This window comes from Lampris incognitus, chromosome 20 (assembly GCF_029633865.1).
Source record: "Lampris incognitus isolate fLamInc1 chromosome 20, fLamInc1.hap2, whole genome shotgun sequence".
NCBI classification, from domain to species: domain Eukaryota; kingdom Metazoa; phylum Chordata; class Actinopteri; order Lampriformes; family Lampridae; genus Lampris; species Lampris incognitus.
Window position 1 is genome coordinate 262,704 of NC_079230.1, and position 16,716 is coordinate 279,419.

Here is a 16,716-nt window from a genome sequence, read left to right on the forward strand (position 1 = left end):
GCTGCAGATGGTTCTCCAGGACAGTCAGCCCCGGAACTGCAGATGGTTCTCCAGGACAGTCAGCCCCGGAGCTGCAGATGGTTCTCCAGGACAGTCAGCCTCGGAGCTGCAGATGGTTCTCCAGGACAGTCAGCCTCGGAGCTGCAGATGGTTCTCCAGGACAGTCAGCCTCGGAGCTGCAGATGGTTCTCCAGGACAGTCAGCCTCGGAGCTGTAGATGGCTCTCCATGAGAGTCAGCCTCGGAGCTGCAGATGGTTTATGGTTTCAGACCGTTCAACCTTTTTTTTTTTTATAAAAGAAAGGATAATGACATACATTTAGATTTCATTCAAGAACTCTGAGCTAATGCACCCATAAACCAGCTCGTGTAGAAGATGGGAGGAGGAGAGTAACTGCTGTCATGGTCATGTGACGTGTGTGTCTGTGTGTGTGTGTGCTAAGAGTAACTGAAACAGAGCTCAGGTCACTTCAGTCAGTTTATTCAACACATCAGGAATCAAACGCGCGCGCACACACACACAGGACAGACACATCGAGTTCATTTGTATCAAGAAGAGATGTGACACTATATATACACAAGCATACTGTAAATGCTCCACACACAATCACCATACACATCTGCACTTGGTCTTTCTCACACACACACACACACACACACACACACACACACACACACACACACACACACACACACACACACTTCACTCTCTGTCTCCAGACTGGTCCCATAGGAATCATCTGAGCTACCGACTGGCCAATGACAAGCCAGGTGATCAGCATCTGAATGTTGAAGGAAATGTCTCTTTTGACTGGACAGCAGCATCTCCTCGTCACAGGGTGATCTTTGTGTTCCTGAAGCTTGAGTTATCCCTGCAACACACACACATTACATTACATGACATGACATGACATTACAGTCATTTAGCCGACACTTTTATCCAAAGCGACTTACAATAAGAGCATCATGTAACGTCGGAGATCAGGAGAACTACTAGTCATCAGGGGACATCAGTGCATCTAAACAAGCATCTAAGAGCAAAACCAGTGCTAACGTAAAATGGCAAGACAGAGATTTTTATTAAACGCAACAGAACTGGGACTGTGGATGAGTTTCATGTCTGTTGTCCCTCTGACATCCACAGACGAGTGGCATGTTGGTCATTCTTGCTTCTCAATCTTTTGGGGTTTTTTTTCCCGGATTTTTTCCCTCTTTTTTTTCCCCCAATTGTACTTGGCCAATTACCTCATTCTTCCGAGCCGTTCCGGTCGCTGCTCCACCCCCTCTGCTGATCCGGGGAGGGCTGCAGACTACCACATGCCTCCTCCCATACATGTGGAGTCACCAGCCGCTTCTTTTCACCTGACAGTGAGGTGTTTCACCAGGGGGACGTAGCGCGTGGGAGGATCACGCTATTCCCCCCAGGCGCCCCGACTGACCAGTGGAGGCGCTACTGCAGCGACCAGGACACATACCCACATCCGGCTTCCCACCCACAGACACGGCCAATTGTGTCTGTAGGGACGCCCGACCAAGCTGGAGGTAACTCGGGGATTCGGACCAGCGATCCCCGTGTTGGTCGTTAACGGAACAGACCAACACTCCACCCGGACACCCTTTGCTTCTCAGTCTTGTTCAGTTTGTTAATGTACCAATGCGTCAGAGTCCTGACCTCTGCTTTGTTTAACCATTTTGATTGTTTTGACTCTGTCTCCTGGACGTTGCTTAAACTCTGGGGGGCGCTGCACACCGCTGCAGAAACACCATGTCAAGTCAGATGACTTGGGTTACATGCCGTCTGCAGCACGTGAGTCCTATATGAAAACTGGGGTACTCAGCATCGGATTGGATTAATAGGGACGAGTTGGCTAAAGGGAGAGGCAAAGTGAGGAGGAAATAATACCATGATGACGATGATGATGATTAAATAATACCAGTTACCATGATGATGATGATGATTAAATAATACCAGTTACCATGATGATGATGATGATGATTAAATAATACCAGTTACCATGATGATGATGATTAAATAATACTGGTTACCATGATGATGATGATGATTAAATAATACTGGTTACCATGATGATGATGATGATGATGACGATTAAATAATACCAGTGACCATGATGATGATGATTAAATAATACCGGTTACCATGATGATGATGATTAAATAATACTGGTTACCATGATGATGATGATGATTAAATAATACTGGTTACCATGATGATGATGATTAAATAATACTGATTACCATGACGATCTAATGATGACTAAATAATACTGGTTACCATGATGATGATGATGATTAAATAATACTGATTACCATGATGATCTAATGATGATTAAATAATACTGATTACCATGATGATCTAATGATGATTAAATAATACCGGTTACCATGATGATGATGATTAAATAATACTGGTTACCATGATGATGATGATTAAATAATACTGGTTACCATGATGATGATGATTAAATAATACTGGTTACCATGATGATCTAATGATGATTAAATAATACCGGTTACCATGATGATGATGATTAAATAATACTGGTTACCATGATGATGATGATTAAATAATACTGGTTACCATGATGATCTAATGATGATTAAATAATACTGGTTACCATGATGATGATGATGATTAAATAATACTGATTACCGTGATGATCTAATGATGATTAAATAATACTGGTTACCATGAAGATGATGATGATTAAATAATACTGGCTACCATGATGATCTAATGATGATTAAATAATACTGGTTACCGTGATGATGATGATGATTAAATAATACCGGTTACCATGATGATGATGATGATGATTATTAAATAATACTGGCTACCATGATGATCTAATGATGATTAAATAATTCTTGTTACCATGATGATCTAATGATGATTAAATAATTCTTGTTACCATGATGATCTAATGATGATTAAATAATACTGGTTACCATGATGATCTAATGATGATTAAATAATTCTTGTTACCATGATGGTGCTAATGATTAAATAATACTGGTTACCATGATGATCGAATGATGATTAAATAATACTGGTTACCATGATGATCTAATGATGATTCAATAATACCGGTTACCATGATGATCTAATGATGATTAAATAATACTAAATCTTTGAATAAAATCTTTGCCAAATCAAATATGCGGATCATAAATAAGATTTCCATACCGGATCGGTCGAGGCCCGGGTTACCAACGACCGCCACCGGTACTGTTAACCAGCAGGGTGCCGGTGGAAACTATGCTACTGTTGGGCAAAGGAGAAGGAAAGGGGGAAGGCATGTCCAGAGGCAGCTAGAGAGGAAGAAGGGTAGGCATGTGGAGGTGAGAGTTGGAACTTTGAATGTTGGCACTATGACTGGTAAAGGGAGAGAGCTGGCTGACATGAAGAAAGATAGGCATACTGTGTGTGCAAGAGACCAGGTGGAAGGGGAGTAAGGCCAGGAGTATCGGAGGTGGGTTCAAACTCTTCTACCATGGTGCGAATGGGAGGAGAAATGAGGTAGGGGTAATTCTGAAGGAAGAGTATGTCAATAGCGTGCTGGAGGTGAAGAGAGTGTCAGACAGAGTGATGAGTATGAAGCTGGAAATTGAAGGTGTATTGCTGAATGTTATCAGCACATATGCCCCGCAAGTTGGGTGTGAGATGGACGAGAAAGAAGAATTCTGGAGTGAGCTGGATGATGTGGTAGAGAGAGTACCCAAGGAGGAGAGAGTGGTGATTGGAGCGGACTTCAATGGACATGTTGGTGAAGGGAACAGAGGTGATGAGGAGGTGATGGGAAGGTATAGAGTCAAGAACAGAAAAGTGGAAGGACAGATGGTGGTCGATTTTGCGAAAAGGAAGGAAATGGCTATGGTGAATACATATTTCAAGAAGAGGGAGGAACACAGGGTGACGTACAAGAGTGGAGGAAAGTGCACACAGGTGGACTATATCTTATGTAGAATGCGCGATCTAAAAGGGATTGGAGACTGCAAAGTGGTGACAGGGGAGAATGTAGCTAGGCAGCATCGGATGGTGGTCTGTATGATGACTTTGGAGAACAAGAAGAGGAAGCGAGTGAAGACACAGCCGAAGATCAAATGGTGGAAGTTGAAGAAGGAAGGCTGTTGTGTGGAGTTCAGGCAGGACTTAAGTCAGGCACTGGGTGGTAGTGAAGAGTTGCCGGATGGCTGGGCAACCACTGCAGAAATAGTGAGGGAGACAGCTAGGAAGGTACTTGGGGTGTCATCAGGACAGATGAAGGAAGACAAGGACACTTGGTGGTGGAATGAGGAAGTACAGCAAAGTATACAGAGGAAGAGGTTGGCAAAGAAGAAGTGGGATAGTCAGAGAGATGAAGAAAGTAGACAGGCGTACAAGGAGATGCAGCATAAAACAAAGAGAGAGGTGGCAAAGGCAAAGGAAAAGGCGTATGGTGAGTTGTATGACAGGTTAGACACTAAGGAAGGAGAAAAGACTTGTACCGATTGGCTAGACAGAGGGACCGAGCTGCAAAGGATGTGCAGCAAGTTAGGGCGATCAAGGATAGAGATGGAAATGTGCTGACAAGGGAGGAGAATGTGCTGAGAAGGTGGAAGGAATACTTTGAGGGGCTGATGAATGAAGAAAATGAGAGAGAGAGAAGGTTGGATGATGTAGGGATAGTGAATCAGGAAGTTCAGCGGATTAGCAAGGCAGAAGTGAGGGCAGCTATGAAGAGGATGAAGAGTGTAAAGGCAGTTGGTCCTGATGACATACCTGTGGAGGCATGGAGATGTTTAGGAGAGATGGCAGTGGGGTTTTTAACTAGATTGTTTAACACAATCTTGGGAAGTGAGAGGATGCCTGAGGAGTGGAAAAGAAGCATACCGGTACTGATTTCAAGAACAGGGGCGATGTGCAGAACTGTAGCAACTACAGCGGTATAAAATTGATCAGCCACAGCACGAAGATTTGGGAAAGAGCAATAGAAGCTAGGTTAAAAGGAGAGGTGACGATTAGTGAGCAGCAGTATGGTTTCATGCCAGGAAAAAGCACCACAGATGTGATGTTTGCTTTGAGAATGTTGATGGAGAAGTATAGAGAAGGCCAGAAAGAGTTGCATTGTGTCTTTGTAGATTTAGAGAAAGCATATGACAGGGTGCCGAGAGAGGAGGTGTGGTATTGTATGAGGAAGTCGGGAGTTGCAGAGAAGTATGTAGGAGTGATGCAGGATATGTATGAGGGAAGTGTGACAATGGTGAGGTGTGCGGTTGGAATGACGGATGGGTTCAAGGTGGAGGTGGGATTACATCAAGGATTGACTCTGAGCCCTTTCTTGTTTGCAATGGTGATGGACAGGTTGACGGACAAGATCAGGCAGGAGTCTCCATGTCGATGATGTCCGTGGATGACATTGTGATCTGTAGCAAGAGTAGGGTGCAGATTGAGGAGAGCCTGGAGAGGTGGAGGTATGCACTGGAGAGAAGAGGAATGAATGTCAGTAGGAGCAAGATGGAATACCTATGCATGAATGAGAGGGAGGACAGTGGAATGGTCAGGATGCAAGGAGTGGAGGTGACGAAGACATATGAGTTTAAATACTTAGGGTCAACTGTCCAAAGTAACGGGGAGTGCAGTAGAGAGGTGAAGAAGTGAGTGCAGGCAGGGTGGAGTGGGTGGAAAAGAGTGTCAGGAGTGATTTGCAACAGAAGGGTACCAACAAGAGTTAAAGGGAAGATTTACAAGATGGTTGTGAGACCAGCTATGTTATATGGTTTGGAGACAGTGACACTGATGAAAAGACAGGAGGCGGAGCTGGAGGTGATAGAGTTGAAGATGCTAAGATTTTCACTGGGAGTGACGAAGAAGGACAGGATTAGGAATGATTATATTAGAGGGACCGCTCATGTTGGACGGTTTGGAGACAAAGCAATAGAGGCAAGATTGAGATGGTTTGGACATGTGTGGAGGAGAGATGCTGGCTATATTGGGAAAAGGATGCTGAGTATGGAGCTGCCAGGAGAAGAGGAAAAGAGGAAGACCAAAGAGGAGGTGTATGGATGTGGTGAGGGAGGACATGCAGGTGGCTGGTGTGACAGAGGAAGACGCAGAAGACAGGAAGACATGGAAACAGATGATCCGCTGTGGCGACCCCTAACGGCAGGAGCCGAAAGTAGTAGTAGTAGGTTACCATGATGATCTAATGATGATTAAACAATACTGGTTACAATGATGCTCTAATGATGATTAAATAATACTGGTTACAATGATGATCTAATGATGATTAAATAATACTGGTTACAATGATGATCTAATGATGATTATATAATACTGGTTACCAAGATGATCTAATGATGATGCTCTAATGATGATTAAATAATACTGGTTACAATGATGATCTAATGATGATTAAATAATACTGGTTACAATGATGCTCTAATGATGATTAAATAATACTGGTTACAATGATGATCTAATGATGATTAAATAATACTGGTTACAATGATGATCTAATGATGATTATATAATACTGGTTACCATGATGATCTAATGATGATGCTCTAATGATGATTAAATAATACTGGTTACAATGATGATCTAATGATGATTAAATAATACTGGTTACAATGATGATCTAATGATGATTAAATAATACTGGTTACCATGATGATCTAATGATGATGCTCTAATGATGATTAAATAATACTGGTTACAATGATGATCTAATGATGATTAAATAATACTGTTTACAATGATGCTCTAATGATGATTAAATAATACTGGTTACAATGATGATCTAATGATGATTAAATAATACTGGTTACAATGATGCTCTAATGATGATTAATTAATACTGGTTACAATGATGATCTAATGATGATTAAATAATACTGGTTACAATGATGATCTAATGATGATTAAATAATACTGGTTACAATGATGCTCTAATGATGATTAAATAATACTGGTTACAATGATGATCTAATGATGATTAAATAATACTGGTTACAATGATGCTCTAATGATGATTAAATAATACTGGTTACAATGATGATCTAATGATGATTAAATAATACTGGTTACAATGATGATCTAATGATGATTAAATAATACTGGTTACCATGATGATCTAATGATGATGATCTAATGATGATTAAATAATACTGATTACCATGATGATCTAATGATGATTAAATAATACTGGTTACCATGATGATCTAATGATGATTAAATAATACTGGTTACAATAATGATCTAATGATGATTAAATAATACTGGTTACAATTATGATCTAATGATGATTAAATAATACTGGTTACAATGATGATCTAATGATGATTAAATAATACTGGTTACCATGATGATGTAATGATGATGATCTAATGATGATTAAATAATACTGACTACCATGATGATCTAATGATGATTAAATAATACTGGTTACCATGATGATCTAATGACGACTAAATAATACTGGTTACCATGATGATCTAATGATGATTAAATAATACTGGTTACAATGATGATCTAATGATGATTAAATAATACTGGTTACCATGATGATCTAATGACGACTAAATAATACTGGTTACCATGATGATCTAATGATGATTAAATAATACTGGTTACAATGATGATCTAATGATGATTAAACAATACTGGTTACAATGATGATGTAATGATGATTAACTAATACTGGTTACAATGATGATCTAATGATGATTAAATAATACTGGTTACAATGATTATCTAATGATGATTAAATAATATTGGTTACAATGATGATGTAATGATGATTAAATAATACTGGTTACCATGATGATCTAATGATGATTAAATAATACTGGTTACCATGATGATCTAATGATGATTAAATAATACTGGTTACCATGATGATCTAATGATGATTAAATAATACTGGTTACCATGATGATCTAATGATGATGCTCTAATGATGATTAATTAATACTGGTTACCATGATGATCTAATGATGATTAAATAATACTGGTTACCAAAAAAAAAGACTAGATATTCCGTAAGGATTAAAACCAAGAAAATGAAAGATTAGCATTTTTTCTAAAAATCTGCATTTGAACTGTTTGCCATATAAATGTAGGACCTCAGTGAAGTTGGTCCCCCATGTAATCAGAACATGATTGAACATATGTAGGACCTCAGTGAAGTTGGCCCCCCAAGTAATCAGAACATAACTGAAAATATTATCATTCCCCTGTGCAGCGTTTGTGCTGATTTGAGCCGCAAAAACTACTGTTTGTGCAGTAATGTTTTTTGAGATATTAAGCATTATATTTTTTAGGCTGTGACGTCACCCTGCACCCCATTATCGTCCAAATCGTTCAAAACTGGTCTTGTTTGGTTGTGCTCGGATTGTGCTCAGATTGTGCCCGTTTGCGCAAATAGATGTGCTCGCTGAAGAAATACTTAGTTTTTTGTTTTGGCTGACCACTAATCCACTTGAATTATTAAATAATCAATTGAAACGGGATATTGTTTTTTTCACGTCATGTTTATTTTAAGCAATAACAGCAAATATAACATTTCCTCAGAGAAACAGAAGACTGAGGGTTAGTGATGTGGTAAACCCACAGCACAGCAGTAAAAAAATTTTTTTTAAAAAAATCCATGTTGAAAAATAGCTGCAAAAACGTACCCCAACAAATGGCTTCACAAAAAATATGCAATGTCCTTGTTTCCGGGCCATTCAACATGTTCATCAGGAAGAGAATATAGCCTGTTTGAAGTTTCCTGTTGAGTAAGTCAAATTATGACGAGGGCTTTTAACCTTCCTTTGTGAAGAACACAGCATGGGTTCTATTTTTGTTTTTTTCAGAGGGTGCTGTGACCTGAAAGGAAAGGTCATCATATTTCTCCCAGAACAAGGAGGATCTTCTGCAGTAGGCCACATAGTGACCAAGAAGGATCTTCTGCAGTAGGCCACATAGTCAACAAGAAGGATCTTCTGCAGTAGGCCACGTAGTGACCAAGAAGGTTCTTCTGTAGTACGCCAAATAGTGACCAAAGGCATCCCTCGATGGCCCTGATATGAATGCAACAATCCTCGTAGTGTGAATTATTCTTCGTGTAGTTGAAGTTGACAGGAAATTCAGACAGTGGATAATTAGTGTCCGCACCTGTTTCTAAGCACAGTAATTGTCTAGTAGTGTAGCTGTGTGCAGTGGCGCCATGAGTGGGTATAATGTTATGAAGATTCTAAGGGTGCCAGACTAGTGGGGACACCACAAACAGTGCTCAATTTAAAAAAAAATATAATTTATTTCTAGTTTTTCCCCTTATCCCACCCGATTACCCAATGGCATATGGCCAGATCTTGTCGAAGACCTCTCTGATTCGTGATCCACAGGAAGGAGAGATCCACAGCAAAGAGCCCACAGGTTCAATCTGGGCTATGGTGGTATCACATTCCTTTTTGTTAAGAGCATTTTATATGTAAATTTGTCAAACTAAGAAGATGGGTCCCTTATTGGAGAAGCTGTTGATGAGGGGATTGTTGGGCAAGCTGGTAGCATGGGATGAAGGTAGAGGAAGGGGTTTAATGTTTAAAGAAGTCAGGAAAATAATAAAATAAGTATGTGATTAATTAAATAAATAAAGGGCGCTCAGTCATATTTTTATAGGGGTGCAAAATACCCGGCAGCACCCCTGGCTGTGTGCGACTGAGCCATGGCATAGCAATTTCAATGATGAAGGGTCACATTTCAAGCTATATGGACCCTCATCAGGTAACTTCAATGGCCTCAAACATGTGGATGGATTGAGTAGTAGTCCATCTTCCAGTGAAGCTTGTAGCTGACCCATTCCTCCTGCTGGTAAAATGTTAACATTGACAGGGAGCAGAGGGATTTCCCTTGAAGTTCTTGTGCTTCAGCAACAGTGTGTGGAGGAGCACTGACTCTTACCTGTCACACTAGCAGCTTGCTTCATACATAGTTGTAGTGATGATGTAGCTATGGTACATTCTGCATTCATTTGATAAACACCCGATTCCAGCTGTACAGACTCACATGTATCAGACAGTATTTCATAAACATCACATTGCGCTCCCTTTGTGACAATGGTTTTCACCACGTGAAACATGTCAATCATTTTCTCTTTTTTGTTGACATGATTGCAGAACTCCTGACTGTCACAGAATGCACAACAGAGACATTGGAAAAAGGAATCAAAGGCACAAGTATTGTTTACACAAAGAAGGGTTTTGTCGACATTAACAGGCTGTTTGGTGATGTAGTTGCCATTTCTTAGAAGACAAACATTGGTTTGTTTTCTTTTCAAGTTAGGATCTACATGCAACCACTCAGGAGGATTAAGGTAGGAAGAGTGCCTCTTTTTTGGTAGAAGAACAAGGCCTCTCCAGTTTTCAACAAATTCATCCCTTGGTAGATTGCTCTCTCCTGTCATTGTATGTTCATCTTCTGACATTGCAAGAACCTCCTGACGCTGCTTCCCATGAGCTGATGTGGACTCCTCCACCTTTAAGATCTTTTTTTCATTGTGTGCTGAAATCTTCACAGGTGCAGAGGTCAGCTTCATCTTGCGTTCAATATGCCGTAGGTGACCGACAATGAAGTGGTCTACATGTATTGGCAAGTTATCATGCTTGAAGAGACCAGTTTGATATACTGAATTCCGCCTCACCAGTGGCAGAACTTGCTGTAAGGTTTTCACATTTAAAGTGAGGCACCACTACGCCTGTCCAAATAGGCAGGTAGCATGCCATTCATGTGATATGAGGGACAAGCTCAGGAAGAAAGAGTAGACTTCTGGTATGGCGACAGACTAGGGCAGATGCATGGAGACAGGCTCGGAGCATTATTGCATGTATTTCTACATGCAGATTCTACATGTAACAAAATTGTAAACTTGTTCAACTGCATTGATTTAAGATAATTAGTTCATTCACCAATGTCGAGCAAGCAAAAAACAATGCTGCAAAAAGTGACGATCCATCAAGCTAGCTAATGCAGATGACAGAACACCAATGGCGGGGAAGTCAGACGAGGACATGCTTTCTATATCTGTGCTAAAATCTGAACTGGAGAAAATCCGGGCAGCTATCAGGGCCGACATTCGAGCTTCACTCTCACCTACAAATCTTTCACTGGATGAGATGCGCAAAAAGCTTGAAGCCTATGAGCGTCGCATTACCGAAATGGAAGTTTGCCTGTCAGATCACAGGGACAGACTGGAACGCTTAGAGAAGCATGTGGACAAGCTTCAGAGTCACAACAAGGAATTAGTGGCGAAGACGGAAGACCTTGAAAAAAGATCTTGTCCAAACAATTTACATGTCATTGGTCTGGCAGAGGAATGCAAGGGGTGAGCAGCTGCCGCCTTTATGTCGAATTTTTTTGTCTATCTACCACAGGATGGCTCATTTACCAACCCACCCAAGCTGGACAGAGCACACAGATCCCTGAGAGCTAAACCCGCAGAGGGAGAGACACCCAGACCCATTACGTGTGTTTTTTGCATTTTCAACAGAAAGAGCAAGTCCTCGTGATTGCAAGGAAAAAAAGGACAGCTCATGTATCACAACAGATTAATATCCAGCTCGGATCAACCCAACCCATGCCCCCAGTCTGCCCGAAACCTGGGTGTCATGATTGATGACCAACTAACCTTTAAGATTCACATGGCCTCGATTGCTCAGTCATGCTGATTTTCCCTGTACAACAACAGGAAAACTAGACCCTACCTGTCTGAGCATGCAACACAACTCCTGGTACAGGCTCTTGTTATATCACGCATTGAATACTGCACCTCCTTACTGGCAGGTCTCCCTGCATGCACTTTCAAACCTCTGCAAATGATCCAGAAGGTGGCGGCAAGTCTGATCTTCAACCAACCCAAAACAGCACGTCACCCCGCTGTTCATATCCCCCCACTGACTCCCAGTTGCTGCCCGCATCAAATTCCAAACCTTGATGCTCGCTTACAAAACAGCAACTAAAACAGCTCCAGCCTACCTGAACTCCCTCATTCAGGTCTACACTTAGTCCCGCTGTTCACTACGCTCTGCCAATGAAAGGCGCCTGGCACTTCCGCCACAATGGGGCCCTAAGTCACTAGCCAGACTCTTTTCTTCTGTAGTTCTCCAGTGGTGGAACGAGTTACTGAACTCCAGTCGATTTGCTGAGACCCTCTCCAACTTTAAGAAGAAGCTAAAGACCCAGCTCTTCCTCCAACACCTCCACACCTGACGGTATTAAAATAAATAAATGAATACATAAAATTCGTGCCTATGCACATTTGCCTTTGTGCACTGCCTGTTGACACCTACAGCCTACTGGACTTGAACCTAGTTTTTTTTTTTTACACTTACTTGCATTGTCACCTCCTGACTAGATCCTAGCTTGTGTAACTCTCAGCTGTATGTCGCTTTGGATAAAAGCGTCTGCTAAATGAAACTGTAAATTGTAAAACTGCTTTGCTTATCATCATTGTAGCCCAGGATTTCACATGTATTGTGCCTGTTCAATTTAACAAATGTATATAAAGACTATGGTGAGATTTTGTCATGGAGCAGCTGACTCAGGTGTGGACAGTGCTATACACTGGCCTTTAACAACATCTTCCCTAACAGATAAGATGATTTACACATCATCTTTAGGACAAGCTGGCTTCCTTGGCATCTGATCAAAATAAGAATTATTTGTTAATTACTCAGCAAATTTAAAAATTACCTAATGTAATCAGCCTGAACCTCCTGCACACAGAGCATGTTCCAACCACAAAGCTGTGCGTATGCTTAAATGTACGTTGTATGTCCTGTGCTGGCAGGCAAGATTCTTTGACTCACAATTTCTAGAGTCGATGCAGTCTTTCAAAAATTCTGATGAATTCATTAGCCACTCAGCATAAACACAGAAACGCAAGGGACAATTTCATTTTCATTGCAGTCAGTGTTGCTAATAATGTGAATAGTGCCTGGTTTATTATTTTAAGTTTGGAATATAGGTAAGCTTTTGTTCCCCAGGACCCACTGGAGAACTGAACACACAAAGCCTAGATTTACCTTTTAATCTTTATTTCTGTTGGCAGCACATGGGCTTGACAAAACGGCTTCCTGATACCTAAAATGCAACGCCAGAACCTTCAGTGATACATTTTGTGGCTATTCCTGAGTGCTGGCTGAGCGAGGTGGGGCAGCCATGCCTACTAAATTACGAGTCTCCAGAAATGGCATTGATGTAGTGCAAACAACAACAATGAGGTACAAAATGAAGTCACACATTTAAAAAGTATTGTTCTAGGCATATATGTGAAGAATTAAAAGAGCACAAATGTTTCTTTCAACGGCACAAACGGGCACGAATGAACAACATTGGTTTGGGTAGATTTGGATGACAATGGGGTTCAGAATTGCGTCACTCTTTTTGCAAAATATTGTTTTCATTTCAGAAAAACTAAAAGAGCACAAAAGTCAATTTTACTGGTACAAACAGGCACAAACCGAGCACAAACAAACGAGACCAGCTTTGAACAATTTGGATGATAATGGGGTGCAGGGTGATGTCCCAGCCTGCAAAATATAATGGTTAATTTCTCAAAGAAAATTGCAGCACAAATCATCACAAACACTGCACAAATGAATGATAACATTTTTAGTTGTGTTCTGATTACATGGGGGCCAACTTCATGGAGGTAAATCTAGGTATGTCCCAGACTTACACAATGAGTCACTTCTCATCCATTCTCCAGCAGGACAGTTAAAGGAACAAATGATCTGAGGTCATACCCCCATCCAGAGGCAGATTCAGCATCATTAACTATGTAAGCTGATCAAACATGCGGCAGAGGGGGACTGGTGGAGGTTGTAGCGAGGACCCCTTTTTGTCTCCCTGTCTCTGATCTGTTTAAACCCTGTGTGTAAACAGAAACTTCAACAATTTTCAATTTTATCTCCAAATAGTGGTCCTCAATGACGTTCACTGCAGAACGTCAGCATTTCTGTTTAGTCTCTCTGTCACTGGGGGGCCCTGTGGATAAACTGAACATTTAATAGCTTTTTCAAAGACCTCTGATAGGTCTTTGTGAGGAGCTTTAAGGAAGTTAGCCATGTATCCTGTCCATTATTAATGACAGACACAGATGAACAAGCATACAGACAGACATGCAGTTACTTGATGCTGTCGTTGTGAGTCTTGTACTCCATGATGGTGTTGGGAGGAAGGTTCAAAACTCGTCTCAAAGTGTCTCTGATTCTCGATGTGGTTGTGTGGTCACTGGCTGTCTTATTCCAGATAGAGAGAATGTCCTCCTGTCTCACATACACACATACACACACACACACACACACACACACACACACACACACACACACACACACACACACACACACACACACACACACACACACACACACACGATAAGACATAATTCAGAAAATATACTGAGAAACCTGCACTGTTACAATGCACATTGTAATTAGAGTGGTCATACAATGGGAGTTGTAGTGGTAATAGCAGTAGAAGTACTACAACTACTACTTTTACAATTAGACATTGTCGTAATAGTAGTAAGAGTTATAGTGATAGTAGTAGTTGGGATAGTAGTAATAATAGTGGCGGGCTGTCAGGGCCAGCAATGCCTTGCCTGCTGGCTGTACACTCTCAGATTTTGTTCTTCATAAATGTGATATTGCGATTTATATGATTTTATGAGCATTCATTAAATTAAATAATTCTAGCTTCTCTCACTTCTTTACCTGTACGAAAGCACAAGAGTGCTGACACAACATTTTATCTAGTCATAATTTCTCTGCAATATCTCTTGGTGAAACTCAAATCTGTACTTCACCACCAGGACCTTAAGAATCACGACCAGTTCTGTCTGGTATTAAACTTAACAGGGAGGGGGAGGCCATTTTACTTTGGATTGTCACATTTATTGACCAATCAAATGTTGGTACCAGCTTAAATGTACTGCACATGGCAGACCAAACTAGAAGGTGTTAGCTGACAACTTTTGCTGCACTGCCTAAGCAGGGCCAGCAGTTCTCATGCTGGGCCTTCAAAACTTTCACTAGTTTCAGGACTTCCAGTATGGCTCAGGAGCAAACAAAAGCATAAAATGTCTATGAACAATGACTCCAAGTTTGGGCTGCAGTATTTACTTAACATTGGCATCTGTACATCAACCTTTTTTTATGTAGAAGCAAATTACTCTGCCCTTCGCTTTTCCCTATAGTGCTGTAACGTGATCCGCTTGGTGTAAGCAGAAGCCCGGAGGATGTAATACGCTGTCGAGGGTGGATTTGCTAAGCCAGGTTTCAGTGAAACAAAGGGCAGCAGAACATGCAAAGTCCTTGTTTGTTCCATTGAGGAGAAGCAGCTCGTCCATTTTGTTGGGTATGGAGTTGAGATTCACCACGTGAATCACTGGGAGTGCAGATCGAAATCCCTGTTGTCTGAGCCTGAGCAGTGCGCCGGCCCGCTTCCCCTGTCTGCATCGCCTCCATGTCCCAAAGGGAGCTGCTGTTCCTCCAACTAAGATCTCTCAAAAAACTCAAAAAAGATCTCAAAAAACTTCCTGGGTTGGTGAGAACTGGTGAAAATCTATCTGGAGTAAATCAAATAAAGTTGCATCAGTTCATCTGGACGTGTCGTTTATTGACAGAGTCTCTCATTGAATGTTGCGTCCAGATGAACTGATGCAACTTTCTTTGATTTTCTTACCTGTATTATTGAGCATGCATCAAGACATATATGGAGTAAACTGCCTAATGTTAAAAAGTTCTTCTGAAGTGAAAGTAATCACGTTTTAATAACCGGACACACTGAGAAAAACAAAAAACAACAACAAAAAACAAAGCAAGTACTTAAGAGGGCTGTACCAAGGCTTCCATCCCCAGTGTCATATGTGCTGCCTATGTGTAGTAATACGTATTGTGTACTGTCTATATGTAATGACGTAGTAATATGTCGTTGGCAACTGGGTTGGCATTTCTGGTACAGCGTTAAATTGGTTTCGCTCTTATCTGACAAATAGATATTTTGATGTTTGTATTAACAATCTTGTATCATCGTCAGCTCCCCTACTGTGTGGAGTCCCTCAGGGGTCTGTCCTTGGGCCAATCCTCTTCTCTTTATAAATACTTCCTCTGGGTCATTTGTTTAGTCACTTTCAAGACATGTCAATCCACTGTTACACCGATGATACTCAGATCTATTTCTCTGCCAACCCCAATAACCTGAATCAACTGTTTTCCTTTCATGATTGCTTAGCTGCCACCAAAGACTGGATGTCCCTTAATTTCCTCCATCTAAACCCTGACAAAACTGAAGTTCTCTTAACTGGTCCTGAGAACTTTGCCACTGCAGTTGTTCAGTTTATTGGTCCACTTCATTCAAACATCAAACCTACCGCTAGAAATCTTGGTATCATCTTTGACCAGAATATGTCTTTCGATCACCATGTCTCTAAGCTTGTCCTATCCTGTTTTCTTCAGCTACGAAATATTGCAAAAGTCTGAAATATTTTGTCTTTTAAGGATATTGAAAAATTAATTCTCTCCCGTCTAGATTACTGTAACTCCCTCTACTCTGGCCTCAACCAAGCTACTTTAAATCGTCTACAGTTGGCTCAGAATGCAGCTGCGAGACTACTAACTAGAACTAGACTACTAACCAGAACTAGCTGTAGGTCCCATATTACCCCGATTCTTGCAT

General features: G+C 41.0%; 1 protein-coding gene across 3 annotated transcripts in view; it reads right to left on the reverse strand.

Moving 5' to 3' along the window:
• Nucleotides 1-465: 465 nt before the first annotated feature.
• eif4e2rs1 (eukaryotic translation initiation factor 4E family member 2 related sequence 1) overlaps nt 466-16,716 on the reverse strand; it is a 93,208-nt gene continuing 76,957 nt past the window's right edge. For all 3 annotated transcript variants that reach the window (XM_056300387.1, XM_056300386.1, XM_056300385.1), the window contains 2 exons: nt 14,170-14,306; nt 466-871 (listed from right to left, as the gene is read on the reverse strand). In XM_056300387.1, coding sequence (XP_056156362.1) covers nt 832-871; nt 14,170-14,306 — 177 coding nt within the window. In that variant the 3' untranslated portion in view covers nt 466-831. The remainder of the gene's footprint in view (nt 872-14,169; nt 14,307-16,716) is intronic.